Source organism: Abramis brama, assembly GCF_963993115.1.
Source record: "Abramis brama genome assembly, chromosome: 3".
Classification (NCBI taxonomy): domain Eukaryota; kingdom Metazoa; phylum Chordata; class Actinopteri; order Cypriniformes; family Leuciscidae; genus Abramis; species Abramis brama.
In genome coordinates this window covers 18,897,847-18,924,812 of record NC_139965.1, presented here as the reverse complement: position 1 = coordinate 18,924,812, position 26,966 = coordinate 18,897,847, and the positions used below count along the sequence as shown (strand labels likewise).

General features: G+C 36.4%; 1 protein-coding gene across 2 annotated transcripts in view; it reads right to left on the bottom strand.

Annotated features, from left to right (window-relative positions):
• Positions 1-26,966, bottom strand: part of adamtsl3 (ADAMTS-like 3) — a 167,904-nt gene that overhangs the window by 32,910 nt on the left and 108,028 nt on the right. For both annotated transcript variants that reach the window (XM_084108936.1, XM_084108937.1), the window contains exons 9-21: positions 25,843-26,000; positions 24,298-24,409; positions 21,167-21,305; positions 19,577-19,627; positions 18,774-18,978; positions 17,627-17,774; positions 13,248-13,332; positions 8,311-8,597; positions 7,935-8,064; positions 4,970-5,174; positions 3,758-3,940; positions 2,619-2,772; positions 795-1,830 (exon numbers count right to left, since the gene is read on the bottom strand). In XM_084108936.1, the coding sequence (XP_083965062.1) occupies positions 795-1,830; positions 2,619-2,772; positions 3,758-3,940; positions 4,970-5,174; positions 7,935-8,064; positions 8,311-8,597; positions 13,248-13,332; positions 17,627-17,774; positions 18,774-18,978; positions 19,577-19,627; positions 21,167-21,305; positions 24,298-24,409; positions 25,843-26,000 (2,893 nt within the window). The remainder of the gene's footprint in view (positions 1-794; positions 1,831-2,618; positions 2,773-3,757; positions 3,941-4,969; positions 5,175-7,934; positions 8,065-8,310; positions 8,598-13,247; positions 13,333-17,626; positions 17,775-18,773; positions 18,979-19,576; positions 19,628-21,166; positions 21,306-24,297; positions 24,410-25,842; positions 26,001-26,966) is intronic.

Here is a 26,966-nt window from a genome sequence, read left to right as displayed (position 1 = left end):
CCAAGGCAACAATTCAAATTTGTATTTAAGTTGAATTACTATAATTACTAAAACTGAAATAAAAATAAATGAAACAAACATTAAAAAAAATAAAAATGCAAATGCACATGCACAAAATGACTAAAACTAAACTAAAAATAAAATGAAAACTGAAAAAATCAAAATATTAATAAATACTATAATAGTACATAAATAGTATATAAATTCTACTAAAATAAAACTAATAAGCCACTAATAAAAACTCTGGTTAAAGCTCAGAGTTATATACAAGCTTTAACTCAACAATCATAAAGCATAATTCAAGAAACAAGCTTTAAAGGGTTAAATATTCAATATAATCTTTCATTATCCCTTTAAGTTAGAGCTTTATGATGGCAAAAGTAATATAAATCTAAAAATGGTATATATATTGAATCCTGAATATTGGCCAATAAATATCTAATATTGGCAGAAAAAAATACAGATAATGACTATTCCTGTAACTCAAACAGGAGAGCATGGCGCTACAACATCAAGGTTATTGATTTTATATCCCAGACAATGCATAAATGTAAATATAAACTAATATAGTACCAGTACAGTGTGTTGTGCATTCTTTTTCATAAACTATCATTTTGAGTTACATGTAAAAATAACAGGTTTGGAATGACACAGAATTGATGTTTTTCCTTTAAACATGGATTTAAAGCCGACTATCAAAAACTCTTAGCCCTCCAAAAACTGTAGAAATAGAAAGAGAGAGAACTGCAATACTGAATTAATCCCCCAACTACAGTACATTTCATTGTCTTTACCTGTCGCTGTTCTGTAGTGGAGCTCCATCTTTGCTCCAGGAGAGGTTTGGAGGTGGTAATCCCTGAGCGGGACACATCAGCGTGAGGCTGTGGGTGGCATTGGTTAAGTAAGCGTTCCTGCCCACGTGGATCCTGAGATCCCTCTGGAAGTTCATGTCAGATCCGTGATGCCTTTGGCGAACGATTACCGCTCGACTGCCTCTTGTAGACGCCATTTCCCCAGTAAGTTCTGAAGTGTTTGGCGTCTTATCTAAATGATTGTCCATCGTAGTGCCTTCCACTGTAGGTGCCCCTTGCTCTGCGGCAGCCAAATCCTCTATTAGCTTGCCTATCAGGTGCGATGCCATTTCATCTGACACATCCCCGCTCTCTGCCAGCTGACTGATGTTCTTCACAAGCTCCTCGAACTGTGCAGGTTCAAGGACAAAGGCCCCTGTGTGGCTCCTGGGCCCCGAAGCCAAAGCATAGTTCCCCAAAGCAAGAGTATCCCAGAGCTCCTTAGGCTGGCCATCATCATCTCGGTAGAACTCGTTTCTTTGCACCCAGCTTGGGTGAGATTTTGGAGCCTTCTTACCAGGTGGAAACCCCTCATTGCACTTTGAACCAACGTAACCTCCTTCTTTGTTGAGGTACGGATGAAAGTTCCTACTTCTTTCCTTCCCCAAACCCTTTCCTTCAGGCTGTTCCAGGAGTCTATTATTGTATCCGATCAGCTTCAGGATGAAGGTGTCTGAATCTTGATTGGCCCAGCAACGGTACAGTCCAATATCTCCAGCTTCCAGGTTGTAGATCCTCAAAGCCCCAGACTTGGTGATGCTCAAACGTTTGGAACTAGTCAGATCACTCCCATCCTTCTCCCAGCGGATCTGAGCTTTAGGGAAATGCCGCACAGGACACTTGATAATGACGGCAGTCTTGGGAAGAAGGTAGGCTCGTCCTCCAATGGTAAAACTAAGCCGTTTTTCTTGTCTGGTCTGGATGTAGATGCGTTTCAGGCCAATGACCTGAGGGCAACGTTTTCTAGAGTGAGTGTGCTCTGTGGAAAGAGACGGAAGAAGTTTAGGTGGTTCAAACATTGGTTAGGGCTAATTACTTTAGTTTCGCGTGAGGTTATGACTGCTTTTGAATCCCCCAAATAATCTCTGCAGTTCAGACTAACCCAATGAAGTCAAATCACATGGGACAGAAGGGCTTTGGAAAGTTTAGGTGAAAGAACAAATAACATGAGGGCACAATGTGAATATACGTTCTCCGCTTACAGGCTATTGGACCGTCCCTTACCGCGGGACCTTATCAAGATATACAAACCAATAAACCAAATTCAGTTTGAAACTGAAGCTTAAAAAAGAAACGTTATCAAGATCGATTTTTCTGAACCATAGCATTAAGCTTTAATCAGAAAGCATCTCAAAGCCATTCGGGAAGTTTCACATGTTCATAATATATGTTCACATATAGTTATTACATATGACCATAGAGAGTTCATTGGTTCATGGGTGTCATGAGAACAATGATAACATGCTAAGTGATACCTACTGATCCCTGCTATTTATTTGAGAAATTTGAGACTCAAGTAAGATTGTGTTGTTCCCACAGCTCAAAACATCAGGGGGTCCCGAAATCTTTTTATGAAATTTCCCTTGTGTTGGTATCCGAATGTATGGAGACCATAGTGAGACCAAGATCAAATAGAGGTCAGTTCTAAGTTAAATTACAACCACAATTTTACAGTACACTAAATTTACAAGAATACATTCAGGCGTAATGGGGTTCCACATCGGGTAAACTGGAGGTAAAGGATGGTTGGAATATAAAATATCTCACTGCTGCAGGGGCTCATACGGCAGCTCCTGATCAGGGGAGGAAGAGGGAGGTCACTGCAGGACGACCTGTCCAGAGTGACCAGCTGACCGGACGCCGTCTGTCTCCTACAGACAGGTTCCCTCCGCTGGACACCTTTACCACACGTCACAGAGCACTGCAAACATACATGGACAAATGGTCCTGGTGTAGAGAATGATAACTATAGAGGTAACTACAACAATAAATATATTAGCGTCCACACCAACACACAATAACTTTATGTTTATTATAAGCACGCACAGTTATGTTGTCTACTGCTTTAAATACTCAAGCTCTTTAAAGCAGGATGAATTCTGGCGGCTGACAATGTTTTTATCGTTCATAATTCTGAAAGTGATTCCAACGATATCATTTCTCTGTGTCGTTATCGTTATAGTTGTGGTGAGGAATTCCATATTCTCATAGAATTAGAATGATTGTTAAAACGTTTTAGTTATTAGTTATTATAGCTATCGTCCTTGAAGTGAACTGGCCTTAACATCTTCAAAATTGCCATTTTTGAATATTTAAAAAATCTTTTACCTACTTATGCATTTCCCGGAAGAAAAAAAACTATAGGGTTGGAACAACATTTACTCTTCTACTGGTTTTAAATTAAGCTAAATATAGCACTGTTCAAATGTTTGGGTTCGGTCAGATTTTTTAAAATATTTTTGAAAGAAGTATTATGCTCACCAAATATTTGATTAAAATACAGTAAATACAGTAATATTGTGATATATTATTATAATATAAAATAACAATGTTTCATTTTATTATATTCATAAATGTAATTTATTCAGCATCATTACTCTAGTCTTCAGTGTCACATGATCCTTCAGAAATCATACTAATATGCTGATGTGGTGCTCAAGAAACATTTCTTATTATTATCAATGTTGAAAACAGTTGTGCTGCTTAATATTAAGGAAACTGATATAATTCTTTTTTCAGGATTCTTTGATGAATAGAAAGCACTTACACACAGAACAGCATTTATTTGTAATATAAATCTTTTGAAACATTATAAATGTATTTACCATCACTTTTTGTAAATTGAATGCATGCTTGCTTCTTTAAAAAAAAATCTTGGTTAGAAACACACACATGCAGAAACACACCTTGGACCACTCTCCGCCTTCCAGACGAGGCAGCAGACAATCAGGGTTGTTGCATGTCCTGTGCACGTCGGGTTTGGTTCCAGCGCACTCCTCGTCTCTCAACTTTAGGTAGCTTCCAGTAGCTAGTCTCTGTTTACAGTAAACCTTACGCCACTGCGTTCCTCTGCCACACGAATGAGAGCACTGACCAAGAGATGAAACAAACACAAACAAACAAACCAACTTCAGTCTTTCCCACACATGCTACAACCACAGAGAGCACAGCATGTGAGCGAATACAAACCACAACTCTTGATGTTTACAGCAGAAAAGCCAAATAAAGATGGAAAGTCAGCTATGAAAAGGATTTCACATCATGTTCCATAATCAAATATCCTCAATAACACATGCTCAATGAGAATAACAAAGTGAATCTTCAAAGTGCTTACGTAAGTCTCTGGCACTTTCTGCTATTTTAATCAAATAAACACATTTAGACAAAAGTCTCTCCTTTCAGTCTCAATGATGTCTAGGAGAAACCACTGAGAAACTACAGAGATTTCTTAGACTACGTTCACACTCTCAGTCCAAATCCGATTATTTGTGTATCTGATTGGAATCTGATCTAAATGACTGACTGTCCACACTGTGTATCGCAACTGGTGCTCTGATCTGTGTTGGTTTTTATGGCAATGACATTGCGTTGGTTGGCATACACCAAAAATAACATGGAGGGGTTTGAAATGTTGTCTTACAATATGACAATAATGTGTAGCCGCAACACTGGACTACTACGTCTAATGAAGCAGTGGCAGAAACGCAGGAAGCTGGAACGCATAGCTTTTTTTTGTGCTGCCTTCTCTGTCGGTCTCAAAATTTAAAGACACTTCATCACTGGACCACAGATATGTATTCTATTATATAATATAATTTTCTGGGTGATCTGCACACTGACAACAACACAACATTGTTTCTGCAATGGCAAGTAAGTGACATAAGCAATAAAGCAATGCAGAATCTAATCAGAGTGGTCAGACTGAAACAGATTTCAATTAGATTTGAATAGGATTTTAAAATACATGAATGTAGATTGAAACGAATTTGAAATATCAAATTATATGTGAGTTTTTGCCGTTCACACTTGCTAAATATAATCAGATTCCAAACACAAAAATCAGATTTAAACTGACAGTCTTTAGTAATTAATAATCTAAAATCACAGGCGTCACTAACCTGTTGCCACTCCTCAGCCTCCCAGGACGGTGGACACGCCACCTGGTTGCAGGCCTGCAGTTCTGGAGGTCTTGTGTCCACACAGTCTTTGCTGGACGCCGGTTCAGTGCGGTCTCCCGCCACAGACCTCACGCAGGACACGCCGCGTGTCTGTAGCCCCACACCACATGACACAGAACACGGGTTCCACACGCTCACCTCCCATCTGAAGAAAACACACAAACACACGTCTTACACTCGACATGCATTCACAAACCATTTTACGTTGATGTGAAATACAGGATATTTTAATGAATTTAAGGGTAACACTTTATTTTGATGGTCCCTTTAGACAAAGTAACGTTGCACCTACACATGCCAATCAACTCTCATTAGATCATTAGTAGACTGTCTGCTTAATATCTGCTAACTCTTTATTGTGATGGTCCTCCAGCAGACATTCTACTGACTATAAGTAACTTTTCAAGTGCATGTCAACTTATTCTACTAACCCTAACCTAACAGTCTACTAATACTCAACTAATACTCTAATGAGAGTTAACTGACATGTAGGTGCAATGCTCCTTATAGTCAACAGAATGTCTAAAGGGGAACATCAAATTAAATTTAACCAATTTAAGATTTGATTTGATTTGATTTTTTTCATTGGGAACTGGTTGGATCATGAAAAGTGGACGTCAATGGAGTTGATTCTACAATGCAGTCAGAACTAAATGTAAAGGTATTTCTCAATACCAAGTAGGCGAAGTTCAGACTTGCATCCTTGGTAGACTGGACTTGACAAGTTCAACTGAGGAGTTCAAACTCCAGAGGATGGGAGAACGCAAGTCTGGTAATTCTGCAAATGGTACAGCAGCATTTTTTATAACGTCACTTGGCTCGCGCTGGCTACTCTGGTTATCTGTAGGCTTATTTATATTTACAATAAAATTAAATATTTTATAAAACACCCACCTGCCTCTTTTTGTTTTCATTTCATAAGTATGAAACCTATTAACATGTGGTTCAGGCAATATGTGCATATATACTGATTCACCTTATCTTATCTTATCTTATCTTATCTTATCTTATCTTATCTTATCTTATCTTCATTAATGATCAATAATAGCCATTATAAATGGTATTAGTATAATACCATTATACCCAAGTAATACCTAAGTATTAGTATAAAGTATAAGAATCTATACGATAGGAATTAAAGTCAATCAAACAATTTAGTCAAACGTACAAAGTCAGCGCTCTAGTGCAACGGCATAAAGTTAAATAAATATATAAAGTTATGAAACTTCAGCCCACAGCCAAAACCTTGGAACAATTAATAGATTCATGAGACCAAAGATGGCCCATTAGATATACACAATACAAGTTATATCTCGTGTTTAACCACTACAGAGAAATCAAAGCCATTAATATCATTAATAAGTGCTAAGCGCCGGGTGACGGACTGGATCTCACAACTCCGAAAAGGTCTGGCTCCAATACCTACAACAGTAGCCTAAACAATGCCTAAAGCAATGCCAATTGGTTAACCAGTGTTATTCTAGTTTTATTTACATACTACTTTAGTATTTAATCATATTTTGAATCAGGTTTTATTTTTATATTATCAGTTATCGTTTAATTTTAGTGCTTTTGTTATGTGCTTCTGTCGGTTTCATTAGTTTTAATTTTGTTAATATTTCTATGTAGCAATAATACTTTTTAAAATTATTTTAGTTTTAGTCATTTTAGTACTTAAACTTATTTAGTTGGCAAGGCAACATTTCTAATTTTCATTTATGTTTTTTTAAGTTTACGTTTTCCATATAATATTTATATGTTAGCCTTTTTGATAGTTTTATTTAACAATAACATTACTGTGGTTCACATTAACCAACAGTCCGTGCAGCCTAAGGGATGTCAGCTGAAAAGGAAGGACGAGGGCAAGTTATTAGTTGCTTTGTTTGATAGAAAAATTCTACAAACATTTTCAGATAAACATGCACAGATGAATCTTGCACAATTAGATCAAGCAATATGTATAAAGAAAAGTAAATAGGCTGCATTTTCATGCATTTCCATGTTTCATTTATTACAAAAAAGCCAAAAATATTCCTTACCACAATCAAAAGCAATATGTTTATGATTTGGCAAAATATTATAGTATGGAATGTGTATGGTTAATGCAAAACATGAAGTTACATTGCTATGGTCTTTGAACTTTACGATCCCTGGCATTCCATCACAATCAAGATCGGAAAGATCCATATGAAGGCGATCATATGTCTTAAATGCTATAGGCATTTCAAATTTTAACAATACAGCCCATATAATCTGAGATAACAATCAAGCTTTTGTCCATTATATTAACTATTGTAATATTCTGAGCCGCAGTATATAAAAAGCCAAATGAAAGATCCAGTAAAGTCATTTATTCCATAATGCTCTGCTCTAAAAACCCAGCTGTCCTGTTTTTTTTTGTTTGCTTGTTTTTTTTTTTTTTTGGCAAATGGTCAGTTAACAGGAAATCACATTATTTTCATCACATGTCCTTATTTTCAGAGTGGCCTGACAGCCTACTAAGATTCGATCTGAATTTGGTCTTTGAACATAATCTAGGCCAGCAGGTTCAATTTTAGCTCCTTGTTAAGGAGCTGGATGAATCATAGGTTTTTTTATTCCACACTTGCTTTTGCACGCAACATCTTTCCTTGACAATCACATTTGGAGTTGAAAGAATGAATTAGTGGCGTTTGCTAAGGCAAGCATCACTATTATTATTGTGCATACTTATTGTTAAAGAGGGTTGTGCGCTTACTTTTTAAAAAAATCATCAGACTTATGTCTGGCAGTCTTGTGAAGAGATTTAAAATATGTATTTAAAATGTTATTAAAAAAAATGCCACAGACTTAACTGAAGACCTAAGACACATCTACAGATCAGAATTTGCAACAATTTTCCATAGTGATTTCTTTTGGGCCGTACCTCGGTGGACATGGTTGAGGGTTACAGATGCGAAGCAAGGAAGGCAGAACTTTGGAGCCATTGCAGAGTGTGTCCTCGACAATTTCCTTTTTCAAGGTGCTCACACACCTGACAACAGCCATCTGTTTGCCTGCAAAACAACACTGTGAGGAACAAGGGTTCTGGCAGGGGAGTATTTCAAATCTATATTTTTTTTGTAGCACAGGCTGATCACTATCTGCTCGCTTAGTAATTTTAGATTACATCTGGAAAGCTGGACATGTAAAAATCTAAATTAGTTCTTTAGCAGTAAGAAATTGTTATGTGCATAAAAGCTATTTGGGCAGTAAACACATTAGAGAGGTTATTTTCTCTAATGGGATTCATGGAGACTTACCAACAGCACATGATTCAGAGCAGGGAGTGAAGCCCATGTATTCCCAAGCATAGTCCTGCTGATCAGGGATCTGCTGGGGTTTCAGGGGTCGCCATGAGTCTGGAGATGCTAAACAGGAGCCTGAATCACAGGTCCTTTGTAAGGGAGGCTTGTCCTCGTCACACTCTTCATCAGGTAGTTCGACTTCAGCTTGAGTGAAAGACAGCAATACTTTACATTTCACCTGACGCCTTTGAACTCCCGGACCACAAGACACACTGCAGTCCGACCACGGACCCGGGATGAACCTGCACACACACACACAGACACACACACACACACACACACAACACACACACACACACACACACACACACAACACATTATGATTCTGTTTTAAAGATATGCAATTTTCACAACCAGTTTACAAGCACAAATATTAAGGGATTTAAAAGGAGATGTTGTTATGCTATAGTGTTGTCCTCACTAACTGCATAAAAAAAACTTGATTGGTAAAGCAAGGCCAAAAACAAATTTGGCGAATCAGGCTGAATCAAATCAAACCCTTCTATGGCAAGTCAGTCAAAGACTAAAATCTCCAAAACTGTTGGTCAATGTTAAGTTTAAATGCAGTAACATGTTTCTGACAACAGCATAATAAATTATATGCACTCTAATATGCACTGATTCCTCTCTGCTACATACATACATATACATATAAAGTCTCAGGGTGCTATTTTTTTTCTTTCATTCTTCATTTTGCAATTCAATTTTAGGGCAATATACTTCTTATTAGTGCAATATTTAAAACTGATTACAAATTGATTATTTTTGTTTTATACGTTTAATATTTGTGTTGTATGTAACATTGTTTGTGTTGTTGTATAATCCGGCACTAAGGGAAGTACTTCCTAATTTCATTATACATGTTTATAATAACAATAAAGATAATATTATCTAATCTAATATATAGTACTATCTTAAATTACAGCAAAAATTTTTTTTATATATATATATATATATATATATATATTTATTTATTTATATATATATATTCTTTTTTTTCTTTTCTTTTTTTGCCATAATTTAAGATAGCTGTGTTTCACTCATTTTATCAGATTGCTTTGTTGGAAAAATAAAGACCGTTAAACTTGAAACACTGTCTCTAATCCTTTCTATAACAATAAACCCAAGTACTATAATAGCTATAATAACAATGAAAACAAAATAATACGAAGTTATATTGATAAATATAACGTTAACATGGACCAAAAGACTTTGATATTTAAGAGTCAACCACACTTAAAATAAACGTGATCATAAAAATAGATGTGGCAGGGTCTCCTAATGAACCACAGAATGATTTTTCCATATTTCTGGCGAGTGGAAAATTACCCTTTTGGAAAAAATTTTTGAAATTCATAGCTTGCGTGATTTGTGTGTAATTGGATTCAGGAATACAAGTATAACATGTTTTTTACCACCACTGCATTAAACCCGAGGACTATGATGAACATGCTTCACAGACTGCTTTCGTACCTTGTGTACACTTCTTCCTGCTGTCATTAAATGCAGCTAAAAGACAAATGTGCAGCACGTATCTGTAAAAGTATTTAAGTATTGTGGAAATGTGTTCGCCTGGAGTGGGTGTCAATGCACACCTCACGCCGCCCACTGTCTAAACACTTTCCAGGCTTAAGGAATTAAAGTTTATGAGATCTGTAATTCCACATAAGCCCTAACATGTCATGTTTGGACTAATGTAGGGGTCTCATTCAGGGAATATTATGATGTCAGAACACCTCATGTGATTGAGAAAACAGGCTTGTGTTTTTTCAGGGTGATGAGCGTTGTACTGTACAAGTGTATACAGCACATTTGGTACATTTTCAGTAGTGCTTTTAAAATGTCTGCCATAACTTCCTTTGCGGCAATGCTGAAAACGCAACACATACTCATGTTACTTTATGAATTGTGTTAAGACACATTTTGAATGAAACGCCACATTAAATCAAACCTGCGTGATACACTGTAATTTTTTTTTTACTGTAATTAAAAACAACGTTTATAAATTAGAATGAGTCAGGGTGAATCATTTAAAATGAAAAAAATATATTTTAAATAACTGGAGGTTAGTTTTGTTTAAACCTCAATGCTTGGTACATGAAACACAACAAGGGTAACTATCAACTAACTGATCATTTTAACTAAAGGAACAACCTTATCCTGATATCACAATATATTAGGTTACGGCACAACAAAATCAACAACACCATATTGATTATTTATGTCCCAGTGCATGCTGGGAATAGAGCCAAGGGGACATGTTTAGGATTTAAATGTCTATAAATTTTACTTATATTATGTTGGATTCACTCAATCTCTTCCTTTGAATTCTTAAATTACTATTTATTTCAGATATTTAAAAAAATATGTAAACTCAAACTGAATAACTATAATAAATAAATATAAATAATGTAGTTTAATTAAGAATTAAAATTAAAGGAGAACTCCGGTCAATTTTAACATTGAGCTAATTTTTTTGTAAATTTGGAGTGCTGTCAGTACAGAGAACAACGACAAAAATCGGTGTTGCCTACACCGTGTTATCCTCTTTTTAAAATTTGCACCCTGTTGACTTAAATGGGGCAAGTTTTAAACCTGCTTTTAGCCTCTTAACATCCTTTCGGTCGAAGTCCACAGTAGTCGATTGTCGAGTTCACGCGCGTGATCATAGGTAACTAAGCAACAGTGGAGAACGCAACAGTGGAGAACTCGACAATCGACTACTGTGGACTTCGACCGAAAACAGGAAGTAAATACAGGTATGTGAGCTGGCTGAATTAACCACTTTTATTCATATCTTTCACATCTACTACAGTCAGATTCACCGTGTTCACTCTGAAGGAATCACTCACATTGGCTGGGCACTTGTAATGACACATCAAGGATGTTAAGAGGCTAAAAGCAGGTTTAAAACTTGCCCCATTGAAGTCAACAGGGTGCAGATTTTAAAAAGAGGATAACACGGTGTAGGCAACACCGTTTTTTGTCGTTGTTCTCTGTACTGACAGCACTCCAAATTTACAAAAAAATGAGCTCAATGTTAAAATTGACCAGAGTTCTCCTTTAAATAAATAAATACATATAATTTAATTATTAAATATTAAATTCTTAATAAAGTTCTTGCATTCTTATTCATGTTAATCAGGTATTATTCAGGTAGCTAGCATGTCAACATGTTTTACTAAGATACTCAGCAATATTCCCTTACAATGTTGCTCCACCATGATAATAGTTAGATAGCTTTAGTAGTTACAAGCCATTCATGTGATTACAGTTTGTCATGGGCCTCTTTCCCTAGGAAGAAGTATGTGATCATATGTGGGTGTGTCTCTGAGAGCGTGTATATCAGTGAATAGCACTCAGGAGGGTTCTAATCTCAAGATTAGAGTTCAGGAAGACAACAGTCCTTCCTCAGTGGGTCTCTTCCACTTTTATCTAAGCAGGGATAAGATGTGGCGTGAGACTCTTCAACTACATCCAACCCATAAAATCCAACCACCTAAATCACAGAGGCAAGCGCCCAGCTGTGAATTCCACAGCAAAGTGGACTGGGATCACTTTGAGATAGGGACGAGTATTGAACCCTGGTGCATGCCACCTTAGATCACCCTAAATTTAGTTACACGAGTGATGGAGCAGAATGCAAAAGAAGTGCTGCTATCACTGAGTGATATACTCCTCTTAAGGGAGTAATTCAAGAAGGGTTTGCAGACAAACGGTAGATCCCCCCCACCACCACCCCCCGCATGCATATGAACTGAAGCGTTTGTCAATGGCTCTTCTGCAAACCTTTAAACACTTTCACCCCTCATTCTTCTTGTTTTATGAGTCTCTGTGATAAATGCCTTTGGTAGACCGCAGAGAGCAGTGGCTGTCTGGATGCTGGCAGCTCACAGTTCGCGGCTTTCAGTGGGGGTATTGGGGGGTCCATCAAGCTCCCCTGCCAACTATTAACAGGGGTATGATTTCGGAGATGGAGAGGGGGGGAAAACTCTAATAATACCACAACAGGAGGCGAGAGTGGCCCGTGGGGCCTTGTTTAAGTAATGAAAGGAAACTGGACACATAGAGGTCAGAACGCAGACACCCTCAACTCGGGTTTCAGTGGCTGTTTTATTCGGATGAAAAACCAGCTAATGAAGCCTGCTTCTTGTCCAGTTCTGGTTGAATTGAGCTTGGTAAAATGCATTTTTACTGACAGCGTGAGGTCACCAGAAATCCTGAGCAACAGGTGAAAAGATTCATCTCTGCAGGTCGAGAATACTTCAGAGTAATATATAATGTAAAAAAAATAATAATATAAAATCAAAGTAGAATACATGACTGTATTGAGTTGTAATGCACAGAATGTGGCGAGACTGTCTTGGGATACCTGAGGATTTATGGTTCAGTGGATTATTGGTTATAAAAGAGAAAAGACTGATTTATATGTTTATTCAGACACTTGTAGCTAGGCCCAGACGGAATCTGCAGACTTTTTCCGCATTTTCTGTACTGATTCTCTGGAAAAATCTGCAGAATTATGAAGAATGGATTTAAACAAGGTAAAATGTGTTAAACTGGACTAAAAGTATACTAGTATACTATATATACAGTTGTGGTCAGAATTATTGGCACCCCTGTTAAATGTGTTCAAAGATGGCTGTAAAAAATAAATCTGCATTATTTATCCTTTTGATCTTTCACTCAAAAAATTTGCAAAAATCGAACCTTTCATTGAAGTGAAAGAATTGAAAGATTCTTACAGAAACATTAAGAAAAGTGCAAGTTGCTTATTTTGATATTGTCAAACCAGTGCAAATATACTGTGAATCCTCCAGTCCTAGAGAAAGGAAGCAATAGAGTGTTAGTGACCATTTAATGTACACTATAACATCATAAAAATAACTCACGTTGGGTCTTCCAAAGCTACTTTGGTTTCTTCCAGCTCTTGAGCCTGTTTCAACCAGGGCAGCTTCGCTTCAACAGGTTGGTTCTCTGGGAAAGCCACAAATACACACACAAACACAAAAATATTAATCAATGTTTCTGTTAATTAAACTAGTAAGCATGTATCAAAAAGAAAAGAGCATTTAGACTCATGTGTAACCGTAATCTGTTGACAAACATGGAAATTACCAAGTCTGGTCTTAGCAAAAATGCAAAAGATAACCTTTATAAGATAATCAGTTTATAACATTATGAATGTCCATACTGGTCTGAGCTGGTTTATGTTTGTTACCAGCTAAACAAGCTGGTTAAGCTAGTTAAAAAGTCTGATGGGAACACTAGCACACCAGCATCCATTACACTACATAAGCTGCTCTTTTTCATAGGGAATATGACACTAGCCAAACATTGAATTCAAGCTCAAATTTTACATTTTTGAGGCTAATAACTGTAAAAAGCGGTTCTTGGCTACTAATCAGAGGCGATTAGTTGAGGGTGGTGTGGAATAAACATCAAAGATCTGGGCTGGTAACCAAAAGGTTGATGGTTCAAACTCTGTAAGTGGTGATCCACAAACTATCATATACTCTTGAGCAAGATGCACAACCTCAGGTTACTCCGAGGAGGATTGTCCCAGTATTAAGTGTTCTGTAAACTGTTTTGGATGAAAGTGTCAGATAAAAGATGAAAAAAAGACAAAGTAAGCCAAGTCAGTGCAAGATCAGTGCTGAGGGACACTCAGATTTCACCAGAAACCCTTCCTCCTATGAACATCTGTAGGACCATCACTGGGTCATGTGTCTTACCGAAGGTTAGAGAGCCAGTTTGAACCCGGCTGCTTCTCCCCAGCCCCCCAACCCAAACACTGCTAATAAAGCTAGACATAAATCTCCATGTGACAACCAAATATTTATGCAAGCAACCATTTATTGATCTGGAACTGGATTATCACAGCTGTTGGTGAATGTGGCTCAACAGTAAAGTCCCGCAGTAGAACATGCCGAGGGCTCAGGGTTTGGCTCTTGATTTGGGGTTTCTGGGTTTCTCTGATGGCAGACATCCTCACAACTGGCGTGCGGGAAGGTCTAGGTGAAATAGCAGGCAATGGAGCCTCTGTCATTTCAGCCCACTGAGTTTTTACAAGCATGTCAGGCTTGAGTTAAGTGTGGAATTGATTGATATGAAGAGAATTATTGGTGGGGAAAAAAAGCATACAGATGTTTGTGATTAAGGTTTCTTGAATTTTGGCATTGTTGCATAGCTGATATTACATTTAAAGGAACACACTATCGTTTAAAAGTTTGGGGTTGGTACGATGTTTTTTTTTTTTTTTTTTACGTTTTTGAAAGAAGTCGCTTCTGCTCACCAAGGCTACATTTATTTAATCAGAAATTCAGTAAAATGATAACATTGTGAAATAGAATTACATTTTTTAAAAACGGTTTTCTATTTCAAAATATTTTAATGTATTCCTGTGATGCCAAAGCTAAATTTTCAGCAGTCTTCAGTGTCATATGATCCTTCAGAAATCATTTGAATAGGCTGATTTAGTGCTCAAGAAACATTTATTATTATTATCAATGTTGAAAACAGTTGTGCTGGGTTTTTTTTGTTTTTTGTGGAAACCGTGATAAAAAAAATTCGGGATTATTTAATGAACAAAGTTAAAAAGAACAGCATTTATTTGAAATAGAAATCTTTTGTAACATTATCAATATCTTTACTGTCACCTTTGATCAATTTGATGCGTCCTTGTTGAATAAAAGCATTAATAAAAAAACAATAAAAAAAACTTACTGGCTCCAAACTTTTGAACAGTAGTGTATTTCATTAAAAAAAGAAAACACTACTTACTCTCATGTCACTCCCGACCTGTACCATATCATTAGTTCAGTGGAACACAAAAGGGAAAATTCTGAATAATCTTCAAACTGCTCTTTAGATTTGAAACGACATGATGGTGAACTATTTTTTTGGGTGAATTATTCCTTCAATGAAAATTTGGAGGATTTAAGCAAAGCTTGTAAATGTAAAACACGTGTGAGGAGGAAAGTGTTAGACGTCGAGATGACAAACACCTTCTGTTATGTGGCAAAATCGTGCCTGAACTCAAATGTCTTCCGTCTCGGCTAAGGGAGTTTGATTCATGAGCAGACGGGACTATGTTTGGCATGACTTGGAATGAAAAAGAAGTACATTTTATTCATGTACTCAGACAAATCACTTGAACTAATTACACAAGACTTTATGAAAAGTGTGTCTTGCCAAAAAGACGTAACATTTAAGTGAGAAAAGACATGGTCACACGGAGAGACAAAGATGGAAATGTTATTGAGCAGAAGTAGCATAGAGTTCTCAGTTGCTTAGGAAAAAAATAAAAAAATAATGTTAATGTAATTTTTTTGTTTTGAACAATGCATTTTTTAAAGTGACACAAATTCTGATTGTTTTTACTATTACTACTGAATGGATTATGGCTATGAATGTGTTTGTATTATTTGTGTGAATATTTTATTAAAATATTGACGTTAAAATACTGATATATATATATATATTTACGGACATATTGTGGATCATTGACTCAAACTGAACAACTTGAATTAATCTCCAATACGAAGAAGGGAATTCTAGTAGTAGAAACTTGAAGGGTTCTGTCAGGCACTTCATATATCGAACCTTTTAGAGGTTCCCATCATGGGATCATCTAATTTGTTTTAATTCATTTAGAATTTTAATACAATTTTGTGAACTAAACAGCTCGTAAAAATACTTTATCACTAGAAAAAACTGCTAAAGATTAAAATAGTATGCAATCATTTAAGACATTTCTTCTTATATATAACCTTTTGTGGCACAAAGAAGTCAAGAACCCTAGGATTCTATACAGAACCCCACTGAACCATTGTTTCTTAATTCCACTGGTGGCTAGGAGAAACAACTGAGATCATAATGAGCTATCAAAACAGATTTCACTTCTCATGCTTTTTTCCTACAGGAAAGACAGAGAAAAATACTCAAATAAAAAAAGCATTAGAGATCTGACATGAAAATAAAGTGACAGACAAGGACAAGTATCAGGAATGAATTAACTCACACCGTGACTGACTCTTGATGAGCTCAGAGTGTCTGTCTGCACTTATGGAGAATTTCATATTCAGATCACACATTACTTCATGAGCGTCTGTCTGTGGCACACTCACTCTCCTCTCTGACAGCTGCAGACACTGACTGTTCCCTAATGGAGAACACTTTGGCTGTGTTCCGAGTCTGGTGAGCTTCCTCACTGCCAACTGCCTACATAGGCAGCAACCTCATAAGTGAGCATTTTGGAAGACTCTAGACAGACGGCAATTCTGTACCTTAATCATATACAAATTATATTGATGATAAACATTTCTTTCCTGCAGTCAATCATCTTTTCAGGGCACGTTCTCATTACATTCTCTGTGATAGACAGATGCAATGGTGCAAAATGGGGTTTTCTAAGAGAGCAGCATAATTGTACCATTAATTTTTGGAACAGACTTCTAATTGGAATGCTTCTCTGAAGCAAATACGTTTTAAATGCGTATTTTAATCATATCAATGTTTTAATGTTAGTTTTCATTAGTAGATGAATGGCACTTGACAGTGACTGCTCACTTTATCAGTGGCCTTGGCTCCAGATTTAATAACCATTTATTTTTTCTGAAGGCAGAACATTCTTCAGTAGAAAGTTCAAAGCCTGAAACTAAAAAAAATAACCAGCTACAATAAATCACAATATTGGGGTGGGCGCACTTGCGAAAGAAAGAAGGCAGCATTGAATGTACATGTATACTTCACAAAAATGCATTGTGACAAGATCAGTGAAAACGGTGAAAGAAATACTAATGCAATTTCATTTAATACTGAAAAGTGTTCAGAAATTATCAATCAATTTAAAAATTCACCCAGTATTTGTGTGTGTTGTGTATTTTCAATGCTTATTAGAGATGTGGTTCTCAACAGCACAGTTCTAATGGGGTCACAAAATAACTTTTCATTATTATTTCAAAATATCTTTAATATAAGTTAAAACCGCTAAAAACCAAGAAGAAATATGGTCAGAGCAGTTTATAACTGCTGTTTAGAGCATTATGTTGTTATCTTAGCAACATGCTAACATCAAACGTAGCTGGAATCATTTAATCTCACATGAGCTTCATGTGCAGGTCCTGCCTATGTAGAATGTTTCAAATCTGTATAAGCTATTTCTGTTAGGATGCTAGAAGGCAGCTGCCTATGTAGCCAATAGTATCTCACTCAATAGTGGGTCTCTTTAAAAGATCTGTTTTATTAATCAGATTTGTGTTGTTTCTACCTCGTGGTTTGTGGCAGGCAACGGGGACCAGGCAGTCCTCTTTGATATGGGGTTTGACTTGCGGATTGCAGCCGCCAGCATGTTGCCCACTGTGATCCACACACAGCACAACCCTGTACCGTAGACCTGGGCCACAGGTTACCGTGCACTGGATAGTACAAATACAAAAACAAAAACATACATGGGGCAGTCCAGACGTGCTGATATGTGATCATATTACATATAATACGTATTGTGAAAGCACTATATAAATTAAATTGAACTGAATCTGTCCATTTACACAAGGAGTGAAGTGAGAAGCACATACAAATACAGGGCTTGGACAATGAAACTGAAACGCTGGTGGACAATCTTCAGTAGCTGCATTTACATGGACACTAGTTATCCGACTGTAATCAGAATAAGAGAATCGTAACGAATTGGCCAAATCTGATTAAAATTTAATTCAGATTGTTAGGGGTGGTTTAAACCTTGTCTAATCCGATCGAAAGGACATGTAAACACTTGGTCGCATACTGGAAAGTACTGCGCATGTGCAATGATGTAGAAATGACGTATGATGTGAGGAACTAGCTGTTGTTGTTGAATATAGCATCATAAATGACTGTCATGTCCTTCTAATATTCTCCTTCCACTCATCGTCTGTGAAGTGAAGCAGGACGTCCCACCAGTCCTTGTTTCGGACTCTCATCCACAGATGCCTTGTTTTGGGCGCAGGAATGGGCATTTTTACTGCTTGATCAACAGCAGGGCAAAGCTGTTCATGTGCTCGTCGTCTCCTAACGCAACTCAACCATGCCTCGTCCCTTTTTTTGCGTATGCCTTGTGCGGGAATTATTTAAATAAGGAATATTGTGATGTGTTTGTTCCTGGAAGAATACTCAAGACTACAATGGAGGCATTTCAAGGAGTTCAGAAACAGTGCTTATTGATATAGAGAAGAACTCATTTGGAGTGACTCCCTTTGGAGTGCTCAAACAGCAACCTTATACACTAAACAAAGTTGGAAATGTAAAAAGCATAATAGGCCCTCTAAATCAGTCACTTAAAGTATGTGCTTTCCTTTGAGTTAGGACACAGAAACATCTCACTAGGCTGAGGAACAGATCTAAAGATGGTCAACTGAGGTCAATAAAAGGTCACTTACCTGAGACCACTCCATGGCCATCCACTGTGGACACTCAAACGTGTTGCAGCTCTGTTTGCTGAATGGTTTTGGGGAGTGTGTGCACTTCCACTCCTCTACCTGCACAATCTGACCGTTAACGTCCTCCTCTACACACACCACGCTTCTCTCCTGAGAGCCCCCTCCACACGACACTGAACACGACGTCCACGGGTTCTGCTCCCACCTGCATCAGTGTTATACAATAATATCTGTTGGTATTAGTGTATAAGTACTAACTTAGTAGATGAGCAGCAACTTTATGTTATGAAATGTGATAACTTTTGGAGACAAAGTGTCAACAATGTGATCAAAAATAAAATAAAATGTTATTTATTCCTGTGATGCAAAGCTGTATTTTCAGCATCATTACTCCAGTCTTCAGTGTCACATGATCCAACAGAAATCATTCTAATATGATGATTTGCTGCTCAAGAAACATTTATTATCAATGTCGAAAACACTTAATATTATTGTGGAAACCGTTTTTTTTAGGATTCTTTGATAAATAGAAAATTCAAAAGAACAACATTTATTTAAAATAGAAATCTTTCGTAACATCCCAAACGTCCTACTGTCACTTTTGAACAATTGAATGTGTCCTTGCTGAATAAAATGTAAATTTCTCAAAAAATTATTACTAACTCGAAAAAACAACAACCTTTAAATAGTAGTGTGTCTGTAGTATCCAAAAAAAACACAAAGCTATCCTTTGTATATCTATCCTAATGTGAGCAGTAAGTGTGCTGTGATATACGTGCTGTACACAGTAAATAACTTCATACCGCGGTAGAGGCTGGAAATGGTCATAGGGCATCACTTCCTTGAAGCCATCACTGCAGAGAAACACACACCATTAGCCCTTGGTCACACAGTCATTATCCACACTATAATGAGCTCATGCACACAGTGGTGTAGTCTACGTGATACGCAGGTATACGCCGTATACCCACTAGAAAAGGCCAAGGATTTCCGTATACCCACTTAAAAAATCGTGAGGATACGTAACAACTTCGTTTTGTGTCAGAACTTTCACACTTTCATTCATAAATTCAACCCATCAGTGTTTGCGAAGCGACACCGAATCGCGGAATCCAGTCACAAATGGAGCTTGCTAACCAGAACGTCATCACGGAATTTGGCTATTTTTGAATTAATAAATCAAAAGTAGGGATATGATATGGACTAGTGTCTGTGAATATTAAAGTTAAAAGAGACTGCAATTGTTCTACGCGTCTCTGGGAATGAGCGCTCAATGTGTGCTCCACTATGCACACGCACACACACACACTGAAGCACGCGTGACTCAGGCTCGTGGTGTTTTCAGCGTTTCACTGTATTGAGACATGATGTAGGATAGGATACACATGTGCACTTTCATCGCAGAGCTGCTATGAGAGTCAATGCACGAGAATTTCACCATTTAATTTGACAAAACTATCGTCATTCATTCGTTTCATATAGCCTACACATAGAAACTGTAATGTCTTCAAAACAACCTGTCAAAATAAAAGTTCGGTATAACTTGAAGAAATTATAACAGAAATATATTACTATTGCACAGTAGAGTATACTTCAAGTAGGCCTAATAATAATAATAATAATAATAATAGTTTATTAAAACACACAGAAATTCAAATGTCTACAACCCACCAAAATAAAAGTTTGGTCTAACTCAAAGAAATTAGAAAGAAATTGCACAGTAAAATGAATTTTAAAATAATAATAATAATAATAAAATCTATTAAAACGTTATTTTAAGGGAATATCACACAAGTTTTCATACATGTTATAATTTAAACAGTAAACTTGCCAAAACAATAACACCTTTTTTTTTTTTTTTTTTTTTTAAACACCATTTCTAAAGGTAAATTTGTATTTGTGCCTATAATGTTTCATTATTTATTTATTTGAAAATTGTCAGCTGATAAAACCTGTGCTTCAGGGACCATATTCATATAACATCTAAGGCTAAATGTAGCTCTTAACTGGCTAAATTAGATGGTGATTAACACTAAACAGTAGAAAATCAGTCCAGTCTCCCCAGCTGTAAATGTCATTGGCTGTTAAAGTCTTGTGTTGCTTATAATAAATTGACATGTTGATAACACCTAATATTTCATAATGCTCTCAATTTCATGTCGATGCATACTGTATGCCTTAGTGAGTGTGGTGGTGCTTATGGGGTGACGCTCTGGGATGGGTGAGTATGAGGCGGTATATTACAGTATACTCACTACAAAAAACTAGACTACACCACTGCATGCACAGGAAGTCTAATGCACAGCTACTCTCTGGTTCATAGAGATTCATCCTTCACTCATAGTGATTTGTCATGGAGAGTGTGTTGCAGAGATTGATAAGACAGAACCAACCTTTCGAGGCAGGGATCCATGTTGCACTCCTTGAGTTTGGGTGTAGGTTTGGTGTTCTCTGGGAAGCTGTGGCACAGGTGCTCTGCAACCGATTTGTCGTAACGAATGTCCATGCAATCAGCCGAATTGAGCTGATAACCTTCAGAGGCGAGACAAAGCAACATTAGCTATGGTTTTATGACAATAGCATAGTATAGACAGCATTTTAAGTAGTATGTGCGGTGGCTGAGAGAGCTCAACGCGCTGCAACTGAAGAAAACAAATGCAAATAGAAAAAACACCTGCAGATTAAGAAAACATCTTTATCAGTTTCACAACACGTGTGCTCCAAATACTCACAACTCAACCAAATACAGAAACGTGCTGCAAACGTTCACAACACAACCAAATACAGAAACGCGCTGCAAATAGCACAGACCACAACGGAAATGTTTCCAGGGGACCCCAATAAGTGACGAACCTGGCTGGGACATGCTTATTGATCGTGAGCATCCCTATGCCCTACTCCCTTCGAAGGGCAGAGCCCTAGAAGTGGGGACTTTGGAGTGAGCAGGGCACTTGTGTGCCATTATGTAGCCGTTTGGAACGCACTTGATGAAGGGAGCAATGAAAGACAATGTAATTTCCTCATTATTTTCACCTGGGATGTTCCCATGATAACGCAGCATGGTTTCCGTCAGCTGAATAGTTGTTCTTACGACAGAAATTTATTATTATTGCTGTTAACATAACTGTGGCAAATAAATATACATTTTATACAAAAAGTTTTTAAAATATGCGTTATATATCTGTGTGTGAGTATCTCAACTTTAAAACTTGCCTTCTCATCTTTGGACCCTGCATTAACATTTCTTAAGAAACTTATTTAAACATAACCTGACACAATTTGTACAATGTAACTGATGTATAGATTAATATCTTACCCTCGTAAGATAAGTACCTATATAACCTCGTAAGTATGCATGGTAATGCATGTATACACTACCGGTCAAAAGTTTGGAAAAATGACGCTTAAAAAAAAAATATATATTTTCTTATGCTTACCAAGACTGAATTCATTTGTTAAAAATACAGCAAAAACAGTAATATTGTAAAATATTATTACAATTTAAAATAATTGTTTTCTATTTGAATATATTTTAAAAATGTATTTATTCCTATGATGGTTATGCTGAATTTTCAGCAATCATTACTCCAATCTTCAGTATCATATAATCCTTCAGAAATCATTATATATTATTATATATATATGAAGAGTTCAGATGCAAAAGCCTCTAAGTGCCATCTGAAATTTTCTTCTAGAATGATCATTTTTATCAAGCTTGTATTTAAGTTATGAATGTTTTAGCGCTGCGAATCCACTTTGCATGCACTTCACAGAGAAGAGAACTCACGCTGGAATTGATATGGAAAAACCGACGCCATCATTACTGTTCATATCACTGTGTATTAAGTGCTGAAGAAGCCTCCGGAGCTGAAATTCAGATATGGTAGCAGGCATTTCATTTCACAATGAAATGACCAATCACAAAAGACTGGGCCATCTGACCAATCAGAGCTTAGTAGGCTCACGGAAAGGAGGAGTTTAGAGAGACTGAATCTTCAAACTAACTGTTTTCAGACTTTTTGAGAAATTAGGTGATATGCAATGTATATTAGGAGAAAAAGAAAGTGAAACCTTTAAAATAGCATAATGGGGCACTTTAATGCATGATATATAGGTACCAACTCAATTATCTGCCAATATTAGAGATTTTTAATTTATCGGTTTCAATATTGGTTGATATATTGGATATATTTCAACAGATATTGGATGTTTAGTTGTGCAGATAATTTCCCCTATTTTTAAGATTTAAGATTATTCATTTGGTTTCATTTAATGATCACTTAAAATTTTAAAAACACTAACCATTAATTTACTCTGTTAAATTTAATCTTTAGCAAATAAATATCCATGTTCATATTGTACATTATGGGCCCTATCTTGCACCCAGCGCAATTGACTTTTTACACTGACGCATGTATCATTCCTATTTTGCACCCGCGCAAAGCGCGCTTTTCCCTTCACAGAAGCACGTCGCTAAACTAGGGAATGAACTTGCGCTCCCTGGGCGGTTCAGCGCAAAAAAGGAGGCGTGTTCCGGCGCAAACGTTCCTTCATGCTATTTTGCAGGTTTAGAAAACAATTGCGCCACTAACCAGGAAAAAATAGTTTAAAGTCAGTGGCGCGTTGCGCATGTTATTCAGATGCTATTTTAAGGGCGCATGCTTGGCCATAATCAATGTAGCGTGTGCACAACGCGCATACACTTTGATTCTCTCATCTACACAGAAGCAGCAGTTTTCATTTTTGCAAATCATACATTATTATGATAGATAGATAGATAGATAGATAGATAGATAGATAGATAGATAGATAGATAGATAGATAGATAGATAGACAATTTATTATAAAAGCATACATCTAGCTTACACATTTACCCAAATTATCATACACCTTTTTAACCGAAGTTAATTTGGGTGGGTTTCTCCATCCCCAACGTCCCTGACGAGAGCGTTGCTCTCCTTGGCTGTGAACCGCTCCTGGCGCGCGTCTGGCAAATACGCCGTTATAATAGGAATCCGCTTTAGAACAAAGCGCGTCTGCTCTTAAAGGGAATGTGAGATGACGCTCTGATTGGTTTATTTCACGTTACGCCCAAACCACACCTATGAATAATGAAGCTACTTCAGACCAACCCATTTTAGATTTGCGCCTGGCGCAAGAGTCATTTATCCCGCTGGGAAAATAGCAACAGCGCCAAGACCCGCCCACAAAGTTACTTGCGCTTTGCGCTTTGACACTTGCGTTTCAGATCGTTAAAATAGGGCCCTATAAGTTTCTGATGCCTAAATCCACGTGTTGCTTTTAATTTGAGTTGTTAGTGTTTTATTTTTAATTCAGACAAAAAAAAAAAGAGTAAACTTTTTTATCATTTTCAGATTATTGTATCGGACAGAATTGTAATTATCCCAAATTTAAAATGATCATACTGTAGGTGTGCTGAATTAGTATTTTTGGTGTATTCAAATCACTGTGAATTGTTAAAAATGTCCATCTCTAATTAAGAGGAATAATCTATAGCACTTACCCCCTCCACAGGTGACAGAGCAAGGGAAAAAGTCAGTTTCTCTCCACTGGTAGCGAATGGGCTGGTAGAACATAAACTGCATCACTGTGTCTTTAGGGCCAGCATATTTTACCTGAGAAGAACCGAAATTCACTAATAACCTGATACGATCATTTCCTTTTAATAGTCACATTCATAATCACATCACAAAAAGAGATATAAAAGCCATTCATTTTGAAAAACCAAATGATTTTGACATGTATAATAAGCAGGAAATTTCCTCAAAGGGCCACAGTCCAACTCCTGATTTCCATATGAAATGCAGCATGCATCATCTTCCACTGAATATCCTCTAGTCTTGATTTCCGGAGCTGTGATGATTAGTTAAATACTGTTTGCATGCTGCTGCAATTAACTAGAGTAATGAGTCATGTCCAATTACTGAAAAGCTGTAGTGTCAGAACTAATCATGACTCTTCAGGTCGTGACATGAGAAAGTCTAGCATGATTACAGTCATATTGTGCCATGTTTACAGTTTCACATGGAGAGTAAACATTGATTCTCTTTGCTGCTTTAAACTCATAATGAAGCTTCAAACTGAGTTTGCATGAAACTTTCAGAATCCTTAAAAAAAAAAAAAAAAACTAAAACCCAAAAGGTTCATGATGGAACAATAGTTCATGTTTGTGAGATGAATATTGTGTGTGTGTGTGTGTGTGTGTGTGTGTGTGTGTGTGTGTGTGTGTGTGTGTGTGTGTGTGTGTGTGTGTGTGTGTGTGTGTGTGTGTGTGTGTGTGTGTGTCAGCCAGCGGTCCCCACAAGGGAAATAATGTGATTAATAAACATACTAAATTATGCTTTTTTTAAAATAATAAAATACAGTTAGAATAAAGTTATATAACTTTTATGTTGTTGTTACGATGCAATTAATCACGATTAATAGATTTGACAGCACTATGTAATATATACACAAGTTTGTTAATATATACAATAATTCTATATATTTGTATATCATTTATATATTTTTTATATTTATTTATATATGTATGTACAAATGATAATATGTACATGTTTGGTATACAATGCATGATATGTAATAAAACAAAAAAAATTGCAATATATAAATAAATATGCAAATAATAATTATATATCATTATTATTTGTATATATATATCTTATATATTATAAATTAAATCATATACAGTACAAAAATATTTATAATTATTATATATAAAATAAAATAAAAACATAATCGAGAATACAACAGCAATACAACAGACCATCCACTTATGTTCAGCATTACATCTCCTTTTGTATGTTATAGAAAAAATAAAATAATGCAGGTTGGAACAAGCAAATGATGATAGAAATAAAAAAAAAAGTGAAACTATACCTATAAAATCTTAAGAGGTGAATCAAGTACATTTCTTAATAAGGTTGGAAACTCCAACACAAGAGAAAATACCTCTCCGCTGAAAAGAGCAAATATCTCTAGCTAAGTGTTTGTGCTGCTCTCTAGTACCACTTGCAGTAGATAGATCTACTGTTCGGTTTTCAATACACACCTTAATGGTGAAGTCTGCAGACAGCGGTCCGTAGCAGCGGAGTGTGTGTCTTTCTGCTCCTCTCTGATACTCCACTGTATTGTTGCCCAGAGTGTGAGAACCTGAAGAGCTGAACACAACCTCTTCTCTCCGGCTGTTTGGTGCATGCGCTTCAATCACTGAAATGGGACAATTCAGGTTCTATGAGTGATATTGGGGTATTACCACAGATAAAATATTGCTACTACCTAAGAGATATTGCTGAAACAGGTGCCCTGAGACACCACACCTGTCTCTGTGACAGAGCTAGAGTCTGAAAACAGCAAAAACTGTCAGTGGAGCGGTTCACACTTTTTCTCTAAACAGTAACACCATCAATCACACTTTTAGAGAGTGGAGATTTAGACTGAGGTGTGGTTGAAATTGCTTGCTGCTTTTGTAAACCACAAAAATTTCACATAATCTATGAAAATCTTTTTAATTAATGAAGTTACACCAATGACCTTAAAAGTGAAATTATGATACGAATTTGGGTCTTTTTGGCAATTTTTTATGATAAAGAGGACAGGAGATATGGTGGAATTAGTGTTGTCAAATCGTTTAATCGCATCTAACATAAAAGTTTGTGTTTATATAATGTGTGTGTATATACTGTATGTGTATATATATATTATATATATATATATATATATATATATATATATATATATATATATATATATATACACACACACACACACACACACACATATTATATAAACACAAACTTTTATGTTAAATGCGATTAATTAATCGATTTGACAGCCCTAGGTGGAATATTAAATTCATATTGTTCACAATACTCTTTTTTTTAAATTTACAATAACCAGTAACACTTTACAGTAAGTTTCCATTTGATAACAATTTGTTAACTAACTACATTAGTGAACATTTACTAATGATGAAAAATACTTATAAAGCATTTATTAATGTTAGTTAATGTTCATTTTAGAATTTACTAATACATTATTAAAATCAGAAGTTGTATCTATTAATATTATTTATTTTACACACACACACACACACACACACACACACACACACACACACACACACACACACACACACACACACACACACACACACACACACACACACACACACAC